This window comes from Pristis pectinata, chromosome 9 (assembly GCF_009764475.1).
Source record: "Pristis pectinata isolate sPriPec2 chromosome 9, sPriPec2.1.pri, whole genome shotgun sequence".
NCBI classification, from domain to species: domain Eukaryota; kingdom Metazoa; phylum Chordata; class Chondrichthyes; order Rhinopristiformes; family Pristidae; genus Pristis; species Pristis pectinata.
Window position 1 is genome coordinate 28,309,305 of NC_067413.1, and position 20,542 is coordinate 28,329,846.

General features: G+C 41.8%; 1 protein-coding gene across 1 annotated transcript; it reads left to right on the forward strand.

Annotated features, from left to right (window-relative positions):
* Positions 1 to 300: 300 nt before the first annotated feature.
* Positions 301 to 16,643, forward strand: klhl18 (kelch-like family member 18). Its single transcript, XM_052022943.1, has 10 exons — positions 301 to 465; positions 817 to 947; positions 4,527 to 4,667; positions 5,910 to 6,108; positions 6,669 to 6,829; positions 7,479 to 7,615; positions 8,581 to 8,803; positions 10,877 to 10,981; positions 12,643 to 12,754; positions 13,476 to 16,643. The coding sequence occupies exons 1-10, from the start codon at positions 349 to 351 to the stop codon at positions 13,860 to 13,862; spliced, it is 1,713 nt and encodes a 570-aa protein (XP_051878903.1). The 5' UTR covers positions 301 to 348; the 3' UTR covers positions 13,863 to 16,643.
* The last annotated feature ends 3,899 nt before the right edge of the window (positions 16,644 to 20,542 follow it).

Sequence of the window (20,542 nt, forward strand, 5' to 3'; positions counted from 1 at the left end):
TTGAAGGGTCTTATAGCTTATTCCCGCTCCTGTTTTCCATGTTTTAAGGGTGGAGGTTTGACTTTGGCAGATTTGAAAGTTTGGGGCAGTGTTGTGCAGAGGACATAATTTTGGTGACCTTGCAAGGGTATTTGGGTTGTCACCAGACAGCACTCCTTCAGCAATAGCTTCAACTACCTGCCCGTCCTTTGCGTTTCCTGCAACGCGGGGGATTTGTTGACGCTCCCTAGATGCTCAAAGAGCGCTGAAGCAAAATCGAAGAGACATCAAAACCGGAAGTGAAGCCTGACCAGTGGAGATCACGTGGTGCTGTTATACAGCGCCGGACGTGACGTTAGGTTGAGAAAGATGGTGGATCCGGAGGAGGATCTGATGCTCTTCAGTGTCAGCGATTTGCCGGTGCGCGGCTACGGCCTGATGGAGGAGATCCGGCGGCAGGGCAAACTGTGCGACGTGACCCTGCGGGTAAGGGCCCGGCAACCGGGGCTGCTTCGAAGCTTGGGGCTTCGGGGGACAAGGCGTCCTCAACCGTCTGCTGGTTGTTCTCCTTGGTGGGGAAAGTGTTGGGGCGGCTGGTCGATGGGGAGGGTGGGGGTGTGTGGGGTGGGGGTGTGTGGGTGGGGTGGGAGTGTGTGGGGTGGGGGTGGGTGGGGGAGTGTGGGGTGGGGTGGGAGTGTGGGGGTGTGTGGAAGTGGGGGGGTGTGGGGTGTGGAGGTGTGTGGAAGTTGAGGGGGGGGGGTGGGCTCTGCCTGCCTCACCAATAACTTGTGAATTAATGCATACACACATGAGTAAATAAACGGCCTTTCCTTGAAGGTTGGTGATCACAAGTACAGTGCCCATCGCATTGTGCTGGCTGCATCCATCCCCTACTTCCATGCCATGTTCACTAACGATATGATCGAATGCAAGCAGGACGAGATCGTCATGCAGGGAATGGACCCTAGGTTAGTTGTTGGGCTCATTTTCTTATCTCACTGCCTTCTGATCGTTTATCTTTGTTAGTTCCTAGCCATTATTCTGCTGCAGTGCAATGCTGATTGACAGCTGTTTTGGGCGAATGTAATGTTAAATCATCTGGTTTAGTAAAACATTAAGTGTCCTTTGACACTCTTGGGAAAAAGAGAAGTGATCTCATTGAAGTGTAAAAAAAATGGGACTTGACAGGGTAGATGCAAAGCTGGTGTTTCCCCAGTCTGGGCTGTCTAAAACCAGGGGTCACAGTCTCAAAATAAGGACAGATAAGGAAAAGTTTCTTCATTTGGAGGGTAGTGGATCTTTGGAATTCTCCGACTAAGAGGACTGTCACTGAGTATGTTCAAGGTGGAGATTGGTAGGAATTTAACTATTAAGGAATCGGGGGTTGTTGCAGTTAAATGCTGCTGAGACTGAAGATGAGCCTTGATCTTAATTGAATGGTAGAACAGGCACAATGACCTGCATGGTCTCCTCCTTCTATTTCTACTTATATTTATGTAGATGGCCCTATGAGACAGGGGGCCAACACTAGACCTCGTCTTGGGAAATCAGGCTGGGCAAGTGGCTGAAGTGCCTGGGGGAGTACTTTGGGACCAGACACCATCATTCTATAATAGGGCTGGTTCACAAATTTAAGTTCTAAGTTAGGGCAAGGCTGATTTTGATGGCATTAGACAGGAGCTTGCAAAGGTTGATTGGGAGAGGCTGTTAGCAGGTAAGGGGATGTCTGGCAAGTGGAAGGCTTTTAAAAGTGAGATCTGGAGAGTTCAGGGCAAACATGTTCCTGTTAGAGTGAAGGGCAAGGCTGGCAGAATTCGGGAACCCCGGCTGACCAGAGATATACGAGGCCCTGATCATGAAAGATGAGGAGAAATAGATCAGCAAAAAAACAAACTGCTGGAGGAACTTAACAGATCGAGCGGCATCTGCAGAGGGAAAGGTATTGACGACGTTTCGGGTCAATACCCAGCATCGGGACTGAGAGCGGAGAGGCAAAAGAAGCATATGTCAGGTATAGCCAGCTTGGGATCAAGCAAATCTCTTGAGTATAAAGGATGTAGGAGTATACAGCCCCCGCCATAGGTACAATACCTGCCCCTACACCACCTCCATCCAGGGACCCAAACGGTTCTTTCGGGTGAGACAGAGATTCACCTGCACCACTCTTAATATCATCTACTGCATTTGGTGCTCCAAGCATGGCCTCCTCTACAGACTAGGTGACCACTTCACAGAACACCTGTGCTCCGTCCGTAACCGCAATCTGCATCTCCCTGTTTCCAGTCACTTCAACTTGCCCTGCCACTCCTTCACAGATACGTCAGTCCTCGGCTTCCTCCACTGCCAGGAGAATTCCAAGCGCAAACTGGAGGAACAGCACCTCATTTTCCGTCTTGGAACCTTGCAGCCTAATGGCATGAACATTGAATTCTCCCACTTTAAGTAACCCCCACCCCCTCCACACCCACCATGCCTATTCTTCCCTTTCCTAGCCTATCTTCCTTTCTTCTACCCCTCCTTACCTTTGATCCATCACCTGGGGGATCTGCTCTCCCCTCTTGCCCTGCACCTGCCTATCACTATCTCTTACCTGCATCTACCTATCACCACCTTGTGCCCACCCCACCTCCCATCTCGTCCACCTATCACTGCTCTGCTTTTCCCTCCTATATATTGGGCTTCCCCTTTTCCTATCTTCAGTCTTGAAGAAGGGTCCTGACCCGAAATGTTGACCACCTGCCTTTCTCCACAGATGTTGCCTGGCCTGCTGAGTTCCTCCAGCATCATAGTGTTTTTAACAAGAAGGAAGTCAGGAGGACAAAAAGGGGACATGTGATGTCCTTGGCAGATGTAAAGGAGAATTGTATGAGATTCTCGAGTATATTCAGAACAAGCAGGTAACTAGGGAGAGAATAGGTGTGTGGTGTCTACGTGTGAAGCCACGGGAATGAGCAAGGTGTTAAACGAACACTTCTCATCTATAGTCACCATGAAAGAAGGTCATGGAAGCTGGTGAGTTCAGGGAAGTGAACAGTGATGTCCAGAAACATATCGCTATTACAAAAGAGTAGGTATTGCTGGTCTTGAGGTGCATAAAGGTGGATAAATCCCTGGGACCTGGTCAAGTGTATCCTAGGAAGCAAATTGCTGGAGCTCTGGCAGAGAATTTTGTATCATCAGTAGCCACGGGTGAGGTACCGGAAGCTTGGAGGGTGGCTAATGTTGTGCCTTTATTTAAGAAGGGCTATAAGGACAAGCCAGAGAACTGCAGGCCGGGGAGCCTACAGTGGTGGATAGGTTACTGGAGGGGATTCCAAGAGGCAGGATCTACCTGCATTTGGAAAAGCAAGGACTGATTAGCATAGTCAGCATGGCTTTCTTTGTGTGTAGGAAATCACGTCTCACAAATTTGAGTTTTTTTGAAGAGGTGACCAAGAGGATCAATGAGGCAGGGTGGTGGACCTTGTCTACATCGACTTTAGCTAGGTCATGCCTAGAAGTGGGTATGTAGAACGAGCTGTCAGAGGAAGTGGTAGAGGTGAGTACAATTACAATGTTTTAAGAAACATTTGGATACGTTCGTGGATAAGAGAGGTTTAGAGGAATATGTGCCAAATGCAGGAAAATGGGACTAACTCAGGAAGGCACCTTGGTCCGCATGGACAAGTTGGGCCAAAGGGCCTGTTTCAGTCAGTGTCAGTTTGACTTTCAGGTTCAATGTCAGTTCCTTGCTTTGCAAACTAAAGGATGAATTTATCTCTGGATTATTTATTAGATGTGGCCATCACGGAAAAGTTGTCGCATTTCACTATGTAGCAATCATAAGACTCAGAGAAAGTGATTCATTGTATGAGGTATTCTGTGCTTTTCTAATTTTGTTAATGATTTATTTTTCTATCAACTTGCAACATTATCAATATTATTATTGGTTATGGGAAAAGTCTTCACTTATCACAAGTGGGTGGGCACCTATGTTTGGTAAATGGCACCAATCATTTGTTGTTACCAAAGACGTCAATGATAAAGGTGTCACTTAAAATGTATTGAGCATTTTTTTGTGCTGTTCTGTAATGAATTTTTAAGACTTTTTGTGTACCCGATATAATTAACAGCTCACTTGACAACATATATAGGCATGTGTTAGAAATCAAAATATTGTACTAGAGCTGGTCCTGACTACACGTATTGGCAGATTGAAGCTGCTTAAAATTTCTTCTGCCTGACTGTGCCCTCTAGTTGTTAAGTGAAAACAATTGATTGAACATACCCATTCTGAGGGGACTGAACATTGCATTTGATCACTTGATAAGTTACTGTAGTAATTCTAAACCAGTCTAGAATTAGCCCAATGTGAACAAACATCTTCAGGGGAAATGGGGAGGAAACAAGTTCCTGGAGAGAGACTCTGGATTATAAAGCTATACGTGGACATGCCTTGGACATGAGCTGATTGTTTTAATATGAAGGAGCATTATTAAATCCTGCTGGTGTTTGTATGATAAAATTTTAAGTGATTAAAGTCTAAAGTGAGTCTGTTTATCTTACAGTGCCCTGGAAGCACTTATTAACTTTGCCTACAATGGTCGACTGGCAATAGACCAACAGAATGTGCAGTCATTGTTGATAGGTGCCAGTTTCCTGCAACTACAGAATGTAAAGGATGCGTGCTGTACCTTCCTCAGAGAGAGGTGAGTGTTTGGAGTGGGAGAGGAAATTGCAGTCCTATATAAGCATTGTTGCCAGATTTCTTGGGGCTCAACGTATCACTGCAGCACCTACAGACCGATTTCACAAAGAAGTGCAGTTTTTGGGCTAGTAAGAGGAAAAGGTGATCCAGAATTCTGGTTTTAATCACTTTTCTGCTGATTCCTGCTGGAAAGTTTGTTTGTGTGAATGTCAGATAAGGGCAGAATTCATTTCGGCTGCAATGTCTTTCCTGTTCAAATGGCTGGCTGATGTTTACATAGTTTGAAGCTGGAATGTGCCTATAGATGTACTCATGCTGAGCTATTGAACAAGTTATTTTCAGGGATAAATGTAATCTGTGGAGTTTAACCCCAGCAACATAAGACCATAAGAAGCAGGAATATAAGTAGGTGAGTCAGTCTGTTAAGCTTGCTCTGCCATTTAATAAAATCTTGGCAGATCTAAGCTTGACCTCAGCACCACTTTCCTACTCTCTCTCCATATGTTTTGTCTCTCTTGTAGGTTAGATATTAATCCCTACTCTGAATATATTCAATAACCTCATTTCCTCAGCCCTCATTTGTAGAGAATTCCGAAGATTCACAACCCCCTTCCCAAGAGAATAAATTCATTCTCATCTGTGTTAAATGAGTGACCCCTTATTCTGAAGCTATGCCATATAGTTACACTGGAGAGTCAATCTTACGAATATGTAGGTCCAGAACTTATTGAGAGATCTTTATTGCTGGTATGCTGACAGTGTTGCAATATCTAGAGTCCAGTGGCTGGAGTGTCAATTTCCTGTAGTTCCCAGGGATCTGGGTGTGGAACCTTCAGCACAGGTTTGTAATTCCATTTAATTTCAATGGACAGGAACTGCTCCAAAGGAGAAAATTTTCAGGTAATTAATTCAATTAATTTCAAAACGTTTAGTTGATTACTTTTTTAGTGTTTTACTTCATAATTTTTAATTTCATTAAACTGATGGTCTATAATTACTTGGCTCTTTTTTTTTAAACATGGTATTCCTTGGTTACCTTTGAGTCCCGCAGCAGCACTGTTGCCTTAATGCCAAAATACATTTCAACACTGACTTGAAGTACTGATTACATCATTTAGATTTAAATTTGTAATTCACTTCAGTGCTAATGGGTAATGCTAATCCCTTTCAACACTGTAAGCTTGGTTTTGAGTATCAGTTTCCAGTTATTAGTGTGGTAATAAATGTTGCCTTCCCCTTCCAGGCTGCATCCTAAAAACTGCTTGGGGGTGCGTCAGTTTGCAGAGACGATGATGTGCACTGTCCTTTATGACTCGGCCAACAGTTTCATCCATCAGCACTTTGTGGAGGTGTCCATGTCTGAGGAGTTCTTGGCGTTATCCTTTGAGGAAGTTTTGGAACTTGTTGCTCGAGATGAGCTCAATGTGAAATCTGAAGAACAGGTATGGGGATTTACAGTGTTTGGGTGATTTGTGTGAGGGGGCTGGGATGGAGTGCTGACAAGAGCGTTGCCATGAGGAGGGAATTCTTTACAGAAAGAAAGCTAAGTGAGGTGGTTTTTACAACACTGGAGGGTGGATGATTGATTACTGGAAAGGCACAGGGAGGGATGATGGGCTTCTTTTTAAATAAGAAAATACTTTGGATTATTCCTGACCCTGAAAGCTATGACTCTTTACTTACTGCTGGTTTATACCTCTAATCATCATAGATGACCACAAATCTGTGGCCCTTTTAAAATTTAAGTAATATCCCTTTTGAAATAAAAAAAAACTTAAACACAACTCAGTACATTCCATTAGCAAAACTGAATCAATAACATGAGATTTGAGAACACCAGAAATGACTCATTGACAAACAAAAGTTCACACTGAGGGCTTGGCACTCCATGTAACTAACAGTGGTTAACTATTGATTTTATGATGAATATGGAGAAGAGTAGGCTGGGCTAGAATAATTTTTGTATTTTGTTTTATAATTTGCTGTTCCTTCTGTCCTGCAGGTGTTCGAGGCAGTCCTTGCTTGGGTACGATTTAATCGTGAAAATCGAGAAAACTATCTGCCTCAGCTGCTAACCAAAGTACGCCTCCCTCTTTGCCGACCACAGTTCCTAACTGACAGAGTCCAACAAGACGACTTAGTTCGGTGCTGTCACAAGTGCAGGTAGGGTTACATGATAATCCCTCTGACAGTGTTCAAGAACAAGGTACAAGTTGAATCTTGTCAGAGTCAACTTTCCTTTCTTCTTCATTCTGGTAATCACAGGCAAGATAGATTGACCTCTGCACTTGTGTAGATCAGCCTTGACCACATTAAATGGTTGGGCAGGCTTGATGGGCTAGGTGGCTTACTCCTCTTTTCGTGTTCTTGTGAATGGTGAAAGTAGGGGGGAGAAAGGTATATTTCCTACATGAATGAGGTGTCTCATCCCAGGCTGATTGGTACCACTCTCACTTCTCAGTCAGAGAACTAAGGATTCAGTCCACCATGGGATTAAGAAATATTTGTAGAAATATTAAAATAGGTCCTAGCATTGTTTGGCAAGAAACAGGGTTTTGTTGGTGGAAGTGATGGAAGGAGTGGGTGAGGCTCTAATTGTCTTCCAGTGAAATCTCCTGGGGAGTGCTCTACATGGACATTGGCAAGGACCTGAGTGGTTCTGGTTAATAATTGTGCACTCTTTGGGATGTTTCAGTAGCTTGCCAGCACTTGCAGGCCCACACGTGCAGACGAGTTCTAGGCCTTGGTTATATGGTATGATAGATCATTTTACTGCAAATCTATGTATCTCAAGACTGACTTTGTTTTGCAGGGACCTTGTTGATGAGGCAAAGGACTATCATCTGATGCCAGAGCGCCGACCACACCTGCCGTCCTTCAAAACACGGCCAAGATGCTGCACTTCCATTGCTGGCTTGATCTATGCTGTGGGAGGTCTCAATTCTGCTGGTTTGTGTTAATTCAGGATGTTCAGAAAGTCTGGACTAGTCTGGCTCCTTTAAAGGACACTTTTTGGGCTTCTCATTGAGCAGCTTTCCTATTTTGTTCATCAAAAAACAGAGCAGAGCAATTAGCAAAAGTGTTTGTTTTGGCTGGAGGCTCGTAAAAAGTTAGTAATGAGCCTCCAGCTGCAAATAACTCGTTCTCTGTCTGTATTTTATTTAAAAAGTTATTCAAGATCCACCTTACAACAAATACCCTTAAAGGAACTTAAGCCTGTGTCACTTGCCTTCACCCTAGTTTTCTGATAAATTTCAGTAGACTGAGTTTACCCAATTGACTTGATGCTTTTAGATGACAGTCAAGGTCTTTGTGTCTGTGTATGTCTCTTTCACATGATTGTACCTCTGAATCTGACAGATTACGAACATGAATCTCATACAGCATATATGATTTGTATCATGGGGATATATAAGAATATTGACAATGGCACACAAAGGAGGCAGCTAGGTTGGAACTGCTGAGGTAGACCATGTATTGATATTTCTATTCATTGATATAAATATATTAGCCACTTGCTCCCACTTGGTGTGCTTTTGTGTTTATGGGAATGCATTGGGAGAAGGGAAAGGCTAACTAGCCAAATAGAATTTTTAAACACGTTATAGACTTGCTGAAAGCAGCGATTGGATGCTGTTTGCTGTGAGGCATCACAAATGGAGAAAGGCTGTGTGCCCTAGTGTGGGACTACTGAAAGAAGTGGTCTATCTGTCTGCCCTCACAGCCTGTGCCTAGTGCAATGCTAACCAGTAATTTTCTTTACCATCATATATTACTTAACTGTCGTAAGCAAAGTACCCCTGGAGCTATAATTAAATAGTTAGATGCTAGATTGCCTTGGTATTCTGGGGATGTACTACAGATTCTGCCCTCCCTCCTCTAACTGCTCCTCTACTGCATGTTTGACTTTGTAGGTGACTCTTTGAATGTGGCAGAAGTGTTTGACCCCATTGCCAATCGATGGGAACGGTGTCAGGAGATGATGACCTCCCGGAGCCGTGTGGGTGTGGCCATGGTAAACGGGCTCTTGTATGCAATAGGTGGGTTTGATGGGCAGTCGAGGTTGAGCACAGTGGAAGTTTACAATCCAGAGACGGACACATGGACCAAAGTGGCCAGCATGAACAGTAAGCGCAGGTAGGAACAAATGGGCAAGACCAACCACACCGTGGAACATCTGAAGCATGCTGGACCTCGCAGCATCCCAAAGTAGCCAATGTGGGCACAGCAAGTTCCCACAAGCAATGACGTGATAATGACTAGATAGTTTGTGGTAATGATGTTTATTCCAGGTTAATATTGGCCAGGACAGCACAAGTCTGCCACCCTTCAAAATTTTGCCATCGGTTCATTTATGTTTACCTGAGAGCTCACACCAATTCATTTGAGGGAGACCTCCAGCAGTGTAGCATTTCTTCAGCTCTGTACTTGAGTGTTATCCTGGGTTTTTGTGCTGCTTTTAGCTGAGATATGTACCCATGTCCTCTGATTCAGAAGTAGTGGTGCTACAGACTGAGCCATAGTCAACTTTCTGGGTCCAGCTTGGCTTCATTTTCTTCCTAGTTGTATATTTCCTTCCTCTTTCTAAAAAAAAGCCAATTACACTGGTACCTCACTTAATACTAAGGGTAATTTCCCAGGAAAGAGAATGCTAGTGAAATCAGTGCTAAAAGAGGACCTTGTAGTATATATAGTGATTTTGTGCCCGGAACCTGACGTGAATCCCTGCCCTCCATGGATGCTTCTATATCAGGAACCTGGTTGAAGGCTCAGACCCTGCTAGCACTATTGCACCACTGAAAAGGTTAAAATGACCTAGTGAGGCTTGATGTGGAATGAGCCACCAAGGCAATGCAACTGTTTAACCTGGCCACCACAGGGCAAGGTGTGCAAGCCATTGCTGGGGACTAGCAGTGACAACTCCATCTACTGACAACACTTGGATGTTGGATATAATGAAAACTGCTGCCTTCCCCTCTCTTTCTTTGACTGCACAGCTCTTTCTAGCCTGGACAGGCTCAACTGCAAGGTGAAAGCTTTGTAGTCAAGCAGAGAGAGGGAGAGAGCAGCCTCCATCACATCCAACTGGAGGTGATGAAAGAGTCGATAGGATTTGTACAATCACACGTGGAGCTGCTGCTGCCAGTCCACAGCAATGACCTGCATTCACCAGGCCACACAGGATGCAGTACTGAGCAGCCACAGCCCTTTGCAGGCAGTCATTGCACATTGCTTTGGGTTAGCTGTGTACCTACTGCTGAATGTGGAATTGATACCCAATGAGAGGTCTTAGGGAGAGGAGAGGAAAAGCTAAAAAAAAAATAAATCACTAAATTTGGTGCTTTAACGACTTGACAAAAGATTGCCTGAGTAAATTAGTAGCTGACTACATCGTGTTGTATTGAACCACAGACATCATAGTGATTCCAGGTCTGTGGTAGACTAACAATTGAAGTCCAGCTGCAAGAGGGGAATTGGTGTCCTTGGATCAGAGCCCAGCATGTGTCAGAGAGAAGGGCACTCTATAGGGGCCATCTTTTACAGACGCAATTCCTTACCCACTCGATCATCTTAACTTTTTTTTGTTTTACAGGCACTAGAATTCATTCTATATATGGTTCTGTGGTGGATGGCTCCCACCTACTGTGCTTAATGAGTGCTACCAAACTGTTTGACATTGAGAGGCAGCAGAGTTGAACCAAGTCCTGTGCTTAAAACTGGCTTTAATTTAAATTATTCTCTCTGTTCTCAAGTTACATAACTATAAAGACAGTCTGCCCAGAACACTTGCCAAAAAATAAGTTGGGACCCACAGTGTCTGCAGATGAGTTCTACTCTTGGGAGCGTGCATGCCAAACTGAGCCTTATCTTGGTTCTTTATGTACAGCAAAGACACATCAGGTTTATTTAAATCATGAAGAACAGTACAGGAATCCTGGGAGTTTTGGCCTCGTAGGTTGCCTGAGGGGTGATTATTTAGAGGGATATAAGGAAGTAAATGATAAGAAAAAGCTTGATTAGAAACATTACTTCAGTTGTGACAAGAAACTGGGTGCAAATTCAAGCACATCATTTTGTACTTTTCTAAGTGGATGGTTGACCAAACTCCTGCACAGTCAGATAAGTTGCTTCTGTCTATGACATAAATGGAGTCCTAGTTTTTGGGAGCAAATAGCCCATATCTCAGTCTACTTCTGCTCTTTGTTTTAGTGCAATGGGGACAGCTGTAATGGATGGACATATCTACGTTTGTGGTGGCTACGATGGAATCTCCTCCCTCAATTCAGTGGAATGTTATGCTCCAGAGACTGACAAGTAAGATATTTTAATGGTCCATTTTTGTTTTTTAAACCATGGATTAACTAAAGGAGTTAAATTAGATACCATGAAGAATAAAAGAATTATGAAAATACCCTTATGTTCTTAAAGGTACCACTGTCTGTGTGGAGCTTTCATGTTGGTAAAATAAATGCCATTGATATTATGAATGTAGATTTAATAAACAAAGTGGTCAGTAATATTTGTTAATGTGTATGATATTAAATGAGTGTAGTAGAATGGAAGGGATGCCAGTTAAAGATAAGAATGTGCTATTTTTCATTAAATGTATTCACTTATGACAAGGTAATAGCACAGTTGCCTATAATTTGGAATGTGGTGTTCAAGGTCCACTGTAAAGACTTGAGAACGAACTTTATGATGAGTAGTAAACCAGGGCTCCATCTGGACTTTGAAGTCCAGTGTGATGGTGATAGTCAATATTTATTTTTAACTAACATCACTGTATTCTCTGATCATTATCCTCTTGCTGTTTGTGGAAGCATGATTGGCAGTGTGCCCTATATTATGACAGATGATGCCTGTATTTCACAAGTATTCCATTTGATTTAAAACATTTTGAAATATGCAAAAATTGTGAAAGCTGCTGTATAAATGTGAGCCTTTTTATTAATGTAAATAGTATTGGCACCCATCTCTGAGGATATATGCTATGATCAGAACATTTTTTGAAAATAATAATGTAGCATTAGGAAGAAATACACCAGACTTTTGGTGAACAGATTTGTTTTATTTGCCATCTATGAGGGAAACTGTGAGGTGATCAGATTTACAAGCAAGGATAAAGTGGGATAGGTGGCAATGTGGAAAGTAATCAAAGGTTCATTTATGTTTATTAAATGGAATGTCAAATACAGGGCCAAAACCTGAGCAAATTGTCATTTAGGCCTCCCATCGACTTTCTTCAGGAAAGGTAAAAGACCATAGAATGTATGCAAAAATATTGTATTTATATTAGCCCTTTCATGACCTCAGGATGTTACCAAGTATTTTACAGCTGGTGAATTATTCTTGTAGCAAAGTGACTGCTGTGTTGTAAGAAATTGGTTAATTTGCTTACAAGTTCCCTATATAGAAACGGCAAAAAAATCTGCTGTAGTTCTTTTGTTGAGAGATAAATGCTAGTCAAGCGCTTGGGAGCCATACTTTTTAAATGCAGTTGTGACATCTTTTATGCTCCTTTGAAGGAAGAAGAGGTCTCATATTATCTCTTCTGCAAGTTGGCATCTACTATGGTCCAGTACTACTTCAGTAATGTAGTCACCAATCTAGATCTTGTATTCAGATCTTTAGCATGGGACTTGAAGCCACATCATCTAACTCAGGCAAGAGTGCTACTAACTGAGCCACAGCCATCACTAAAAGAGAATCACTTAGCTGATGCCAACCAAAATTTTTTATATCATTAATATCACACTTCTGTTTAGGATTAACAGCCTCAACAGTGTAAAGGGAAAATAGACTCCTAAACTAAAGAGATTAGAAAGAGTGACCAAAAGTTTGATCTAGGAGGTGAGTTTTCAAGGTCATTCTAACAAAATGAAGAGGACAAAATTAATTCTACTGGTGTTAACTAAATTTAAGATTAACAGCAAAATAAGCAAAGGGTAATTGATCTTTGCTCCGGTTTCCAACAGATGGGTGACTGTGACTCCAATGAGTGCCTGTCGTAGTGCAGCAGGAGTCACCGTGTTTGAAGGAAGGATCTATGTTTCTGGAGGCCATGATGGACTGCAGATATTTAATACGGTATGTTTTGAGAGCCAAACTCCAGCAGGGAATAGAGGTATACATGAAGCAAATAGCATTATGAGCCATATTACAAGGCTTCATGAGTGCAGAAATTCAAATGGAACAAGTATAAAAAGAATGTCAGGTTAGAAACAGTTCACCAGGTTACAAGGATAATATAAATGAATCAAACATACCTCCTCATAATTGCAACACAACTGGCCCAATAATACACTCCTCTTCCTCAGATGCATCAGAGCAGTAGTGTGCAGCATCTACATATGGACCACAGCAAGTTGCCAATTCATGAACTCCACAGTCTAGAAAATTTAAGAATAGGCTCTTCTGATTTGAACATACTCTCCATGATCATGGAGTCAAAATCCCGAACTTTTTACCCAATAGCAATGCAAGAGTACATTCACGTAAAAGATTTTGGCTGTTCAAGATAAAGGCCTATAACCACCACCATTTTCAGTGCAGCAAGGAAAAGGCGATGTGGCACCTTGCCAGTAATTCCAGGAGTAAATGTAAAAAGCATACCTTGAAGTCTGTTCATTCGAGGTTCTTTGCAGAGAGGGGCTTCTGAACAGTGATGAAGACAAAACAATTTTGAATGCTGAAAAATAGATTAGTTGAAGTGTTGGGAGATCTCTTGGTTAATCTGAATGAGCAAGATGAGTTAAGTTTCTTTATCTAACTCCTGTTTAAAAACTTTTTTTATATATATGTAAAACAGGTTGAATGTTACAATCATCACACCACCACCTGGTACCCTGCACCGAGCATGCTCAACAAACGCTGTCGCCATGGGGCAGCTTCCCTGGGCAGCCAGATGTATGTCTGTGGCGGTTATGACGGCTCAGGTTTCCTGAGTATCGTGGAAGTTTACAACTCTTCTTCAGACCAGTGGTATCCTCTCGTCCCCATGAACACTCGTCGTAGCCGAGTGTCCCTTGTGTCAAACTGTGGCCGCTTGTATGCCATTGGCGGTTACGATGGACAATATAATTTGAACTCTATGGAGATGTATGATGCTGAGATGAATCGTTGGACATTCATGGCACCCATGGTGTGCCACGAAGGTGGAGTTGGTGTAGGATGTATACCACTTCTCAGCGTGTAGGGCAGTCAACATTCTCCATATCAGGGAGTCTAGTGCTTGGTAGCTGTGTCAAAACAATGGTACATTTGTGGGGTGAAAATTAAACCCCATTTTTGATGGCGCATTGGTGGTGTCCAGTGACTATTATTACAATCTCCCAACAAAGACTGGTAACTTTACTAGTACTTGCTAGTCATCAGTGTTCAGTCTGCAGATGTTTTTAAAGGTATCCATTTAGTAAAATAATAAATCCCTTATAAATTACTCTTAAAATCCAAATATTAACTTATTAATAATTTGTTTCAGTGATTATGCAGATGCAGAGCATTGTACAATTAAATAAGTCCCTCAAACTAGTATTGTCATGGATTAGGTGCTTTCCCTTCAGCATCAGGATCTCTGTCGGAAGTACAAAATTGGCATTCCAGAGGGAGCTCTTCTGCAGTTTTGTTAGGGGGATTCCATTCCTTCCTGGAGTCCTTGGCTGGTGGGCAGCCTACCATTTCAGAAAGATTAATTGTTCGATGCATATACATTTGTCTTGTTACTGGTACGAGTTGTAAGTATAATAGAATCTTAAGCCCTGTTAATTTTTGTTAGAAAACTCTAATTCTTTTTAAATGTGTTGGTGTCCAAATGTGGAAGGGTCTGCTTATACATTTCTAGGATGAGATTTTTAGTGCAGTCTGCTGCTATCCCTAAACCAGATAAAATTTGCACACACTCTGATAATTATTAATTCAGTTGTCCTGGTTCCCAAACTTTGTCTCACTCCTCTTCACCTAATTCTACCTTAGTTCATGTGCTGTTTGCCCTTTTGGAGCTTCTGTCAAAGTTTTCAATGTTTACAACTATCATGATAATTAACATGGGTCTTCACTTTTCTTTCCTTGTTTGTTAGAGTAATGTCCAGAATGAATTGCAGATTAGAATTAATCAGTGGTCATGCACTTCCTTTGAAGGGTTTGTGTGTAATTTTATGTGTGAATGTTTGAGCCAGATAAATGCACAGTGGTGGCAGAGTATAACACTACAATACATGTTTGTTTTAATGTTTGTAGGTCAGCTGTTGAATTGTCATGTGTTCCATTGTCTGTTCTTGATGACTGTAATCACACAGGAAAAGTTTTTTATTTTCTGTTTGTGAAATTTATCCAAGTCTGCTGTAGCCTGTGTGGATGCAGTTCAAGGATAGCCATAACCCATGAAGAAAATCAAAGTTAGAGATCTTCTGCATCAGATCTTTCACTGAGATGTTTGTTAGTGACGTCCAATTGGATTTCTAAGTTCTATCTGGTTGAAATTGCCTTGTTGGATTAAGCAATGAAATACAAAAGAGCTTGGTTTGCACGAGTTCGAATGATGGTGAGGGACACTGGTGAGATCCTGGTGGAGAGGGAGATAATTCCTCTGTTTGCTGAATTTACAGAAGGTAGCAGCATTGCAATAGGTGGATGGGGGTGAAGCAATGTTTTCCAGATGTTGGAATGGACTTGATGGGTAATATAAACTTTTCCTGCAATATTCTCCTAAACTAAAAACCACTGGCTGTGTGATTTACAGATTCTGTCTTTGCAAGTATGAGTGTATCTGAAGAGGTTGTTTTGAGCAGGAGGATAAAATTTAGTTTAATTTTGCCACTGTGGGATACTTTTTTCTCCAGGAAGCATATTGCATAATTAATTTCTGTCTAAAATTGCATTCTGTTCTTAATATTGTACTGTTAACTACTATGTACTAATGAAATATAGCAATATTAGGCTGAAATTTTGGTGAAGGGTTTGGATAATTTATGTGTAGAACAGATATTCAATGGTGAATTCCACTCTGAAATCTAATCAAGGGGTTTGGTTGGTTTATTTATTGAATATGATTGATTGACAGAGTGGTGAGATTACAAGTTTCAGATAATATTACAGTCTCAAGATAATATTGTTACACCGAAATTGCTGTCCAGCATTTTGTATTGTTTTCTCTTTGCAGATGTCAGCCCTCACTGTGATACAGCTCAACAATAAGTGTCTGTGTTTTGCTGCCACTACGTAGCCATCCTTAATGTATGCCAACAGTAAATCTCAGCTCATGAATAAAATTGGAAGTGTATTGTCTTCCTCCTCCCTGCCCATGCGGGAGTTTTTGGATAGCTCCTTCCCCTGTCCTTTTTCTGTAGTACTGTGGATAACTGCAGGGCCTTGTTGATACCACTGTTGAGTTCAACAGCTGGAAATATGGTTAATCAACATCTACCACAAGCAGTAGGATCTCTGATAAAATATGCCATAGGGGAACGATGTCTCATTGACATACAGTTCATTTTCTTCAGATCAAAAATCCGAGAACATTACAGCAGAGTAAATGGCCACTCAGCTCATCACGAATGTGCAGGCATTTAAAAGGAATAATCCATTCACACCCACTTTTTAAATATATTCTCATATAAAGTCAGCATCACAGGTTCTTCTCATTCACTCTGCAATTAATAGAATGCTTCAGGTTTTTAGTATCAGACTTGAAGAAAATGACTGAGAAAGACTTCTACCAAATGAATTGCAGCGTGAAATAACTAATTAAAGCTTTTAAAAAAAAACTATTGTTGTCCACTTCAATTATCCTCTTGCATACATTTCCTAGCCAAAAGGTTATAAATCATTTTGCACTGTTTAATTGGGACCTATGCTCTGTGTAATTTCTTTTAAATGTAAGGCCCCAAGGTTGATATTTCCAAATCTAATTAAGGTTTCAACATTTACATGTATTTTATTTGTGGTTTAAGCTATAGTATGTTTAGTTCTTTCAGACTTGGGAGCCGTGTATGAGTTTTCCCAGTAATAATTCTACTGACCTCACACTCGTATCTTTTGTCATTTTAATGTCCTGGTTGCTAAAGATGTACTGACCCAGTGCACTTCCCATTGGACACCTTAACCCAGTCCTGAGCCATTGACCTTTACTGGACTGTAGTGGGGGCTTGTGGGAATCAATGTTACTGAGTTACTTTTTCATTAGTAATACACTCCTTTAATGACTTGGATTCTGAGCTTTGACACCGCAGTTAAGGGTGTGATCTCTCTCGAGTCAGTGAATATTTTACTACATTAAAGGTGCAATAGACAAGTGAAAGTAGTTGTCTGACCAATTGTTAATACACTGAGATGAGTTCTGTTTTCCAAATCATTATCGAGTATTTGGGTTGACTCTGCTCTGAAGGAGCTTTATTCTACTAAATGGAAAAAGGAGGGTAATTTGATCCCTCTACTTCCAACTTCCTCATCACATCCAGTGTGGTCTCTTTCTCTGATTTGGAAAGTTTAAGATGGAAACAGAAGTGTGTCACCATCAGAAAGTGGCTAATGGAACTCTCCATACGGAATATGGGCATCGTGGAAATGTATTTCCATTTGTAGTACATCTATGACAGCAACTCCCTAGCAAATGATAGGTCACACTTCAGTTCATGAATGAAGTATATATTGTATGCTCAGTCTTCCTCTGAGGTGTAAACAGTATCTTGATTACCAGATTATTTTGGAAATACATGAATGTTTTTAATGTAAGAACTAATAAATTATGTGCATCCATACTGAGCCCAATCATGGGAGTCTGTGTTTCATTTATCAATAGTCTGATGTAACCAGTTCTTTGGAGTAAAGAAAGTCCAATTGCTTAATCACCCATTGCTTGTGAAGAATGCCATAACCTTCCATTGTATACAATTTGATGAAACAAGGTGATACATGTTCCATATCACAGGTTGCATACGCTTGCATCTGTTGTATGCGGTGTACATTACCTTACAGATTATTTGATGTGTTCATACCTCAGACCTTGAAGGAATGGGATACCTGCCTATGTTCCAGCCCTTTTATCAGTTAAATCTTAGTAGCAATATTGCATGAAAAGTCTGTTCTGCTGAGAGTGATGCTGTCTAGAAAGCAGCATTCTCAGTTCAAATTGCTGGCTAACTTGAACTGCTGCATTGTGGGGACTGCTGGATAGTAATGCCCTTAGCAGCATTCCAATCCTTGTATGCAGAGAACAAAAATTTTCACTGTCTCTGCCTCTTAACAAGATGGTTCAAGTAAACGATAGTCATCTATTGTTCCCTTCTCCTTCCCTGCCCTCCACTCTATGATGTCTGATCTGTGGTAATTAGTATATTTTTGAAATAGTACGGGCACTGCGTTCCATAATTTTTGCATGCTATTCCTCACTGTTAAATCCAAATGCCATCTTGTCATGGGTCAGTTGATATATTTGTAGAGGAACTGTTTCTGATTTCAAAGAGCTTCTAGGTTTAATCATATTAGTATTGGTTTATTATTGTCAGTTATACCGAGGTACAGTGAAAAGCTTGTCTTACAAACCGATCGTACAGGTCAATTCATTACACAGTGCAGTTACATTGAGTTAGTACAAAGTGCATTGATGTAGTAGTACCGGTAAAACAGTAACAGTACAGAGTAAAGTGTCACAGCTACAGAGAAAGTGCAGTGCAATAAGGTGCAAGGTCACAACAAGGTAGATCGTGAGGTCATAGTCCATCTCATTGTATAAGGGAACCGTTCAATAGTCTTATCACAGTGGGGTAGAAGCTGTCCTTAAGTCTGGTGGTATGTGCCCTCAGGCACCTGTATCTTCTACCCGATGGAAGAGGAGAGAAGAGAGAATGTCCCAGGTGGGTGGGGTCTTTGATTATGCTGGCTGCTACACCAAGACAATGAGAGGTAAAGACAGAGTCCAAGGAGGGAAGGCTGGTGTCCGTGATGCACTGGACTGTGTCCACAACACTGCAGCTTCTTGCAGTCCTGGGCAGAGCAGTTGCCATACCAAGCCGTGATACATCCAGATAGGATGCTTTCTATGGTGCATCGGTAAAAGTTGGTGAGAGTCAAAGGGACAAACCAAATTTCTTTAGCTTCCTGAGGAAGTAGAGGTGCTGGTGAGCTTTCTTGGCTGTGGCATCTACGTGATTTGACCAGGACAGGCTGTTGGTGATGTTCACACCCAGGAACTTGAAGCTTTCAACCCTCTCAACCTCAGCACCATTGATGTAGACGGGTGCATATTGTAAAGAATTCCATAAAATCTATCACATACAACCAGCCACTTAGCCCAGCTGGTCTGAGCTGATGTTTATAGTCCACATGAGTATGCTCTTGTACTTCTAAACCTATCTGTATATCGCTCACCTCTTTTTCTACCTTCCCTTAGAAGTGCAAGTTCCATGAGCTAACACCTGGGTAAGCAAGATTAGCACTTAATGTGCTATTTCAATAATATTATGTTGGATCATTTTGCCACTTCTCCCGTACTAACCCCATATCCTTTTATTTCCTTATCCAAAAATCTGCATGTCAACATTTTTATCTTTAAAATGCTCTTTAAAACCTACAGATTTTACTATGCTTTAAGTCTACACCAATAATTTATGGCTCAGCATCAATTTTTGATATTGCACTATCAAAATGTTTTGAAAAGTTTTGTTAAATTAAAAGCACCATATAAGTGGAAGTAGTTGTGCTGTAGCTGGAGCCAATAGATTGGTTTTTGGGCTCAATGAAAGTTTCCAAATATAGCAATCTTTTTGCCTTGACATGTCTGTGAGAGTGTTGCAGGTTATTGCTCTTGGCTTTAACCTAGGGAGGGGTATGCTGATATCGAGGAGGAGGTGTTGGGGCTCTTGAACAACATTAAGGTGATAAGTTCCTAGGGGCTGATGGGGTCTATCCAGGTTATTGACAAAAATGTAGGTGATCTGATTAGTAAATGTGCAGACAATACAAAAATCGACAGAGTTTTGGATAGTGAGGAAAGTAGTCAAAGGATACAGCAGTATACTGTGTGAATCCCCACAGCATCTGGCGACCCTGTGATCTCTGTCTCAGGCCGACGACAGACATCCTTCAAGAGGGTGAAACCTCACAAGGCGTCAGGCCCCAATGGTGTACCTGGCAGGATACTGAAAATCTGTGCCGACCAACTGGCTGAAGTGTTAAAGGATATCTTCAACCTCTCACTGCTGTAGTCGGAGGTTCCCACCTGCTTTAAAAGGGATTCAATCATACCGGTGCCCAAGAAGAGTAGGGTGAGCTGCCTAAATGACTATTGCACGGTAGCACTTGCACCTACTGTGATGAAGTGCTTTGAGGGGTTGGTCATGTCTAGAATTAACTCCTGCCTGAGAAAAGACCTGGACCCATTGCACTTTGCCTACTGCCACAACAGGTCGACAATGGATGCAACCTCACTGGCTCTGCATTCGGCTTTGGTGCATCTAGACAATGGCAAAACATATGTCAGGCTGCTGTTTATTGATTACAATTGGTGTTCAACACCATAATTTCCTCAGTACTAATCAACAAGCTTCAAAACCTGGACCTCTACCTCACTCTGCATGTGGATCCTTGACTTCCTTATCAAGAGACCACAGTCAGTGTGTATTGGTAGTAACATCTCCTCACTGACAATCAATACAGGCACACCTCAAGGATGTATGCTTAGGCCACTGCTCTACTCTCTCTACACAAATGACTGTGTGGCTAGGTACAGCTCAAACACCATCAATAAATTTGCAGACTGTTTTTGGCAGAATCTCAGATGGTGATGAGGAGGCATACAGAAGTGAGAGATCGGCTGGTTGAGTGGTGTTTCAACAACAACCTTGCACTCAACGTCAGCAAAACCAAGGAGTTGATTGTGGA

What these genes read in the sequence shown, in the direction of transcription:
- klhl18 (XM_052022943.1), top strand. Translation starts at nt 349, where the DNA reads ATGGTGGATCCGGAGGAGGATCTGATGCTCTTCAGTGTCAGCGATTTG. An exon ending in TGTACCTTCCTCAGAGAGAG is followed by an intron (nt 4,668 to 5,909) that starts GTGAGTGTTTGG and finishes TTCCCCTTCCAG; the next exon opens with GCTGCATCCTAAAAACTGCT. An exon ending in GACTGCAGATATTTAATACG is followed by an intron (nt 12,755 to 13,475) that starts GTATGTTTTGAG and finishes TATGTAAAACAG; the next exon opens with GTTGAATGTTACAATCATCA.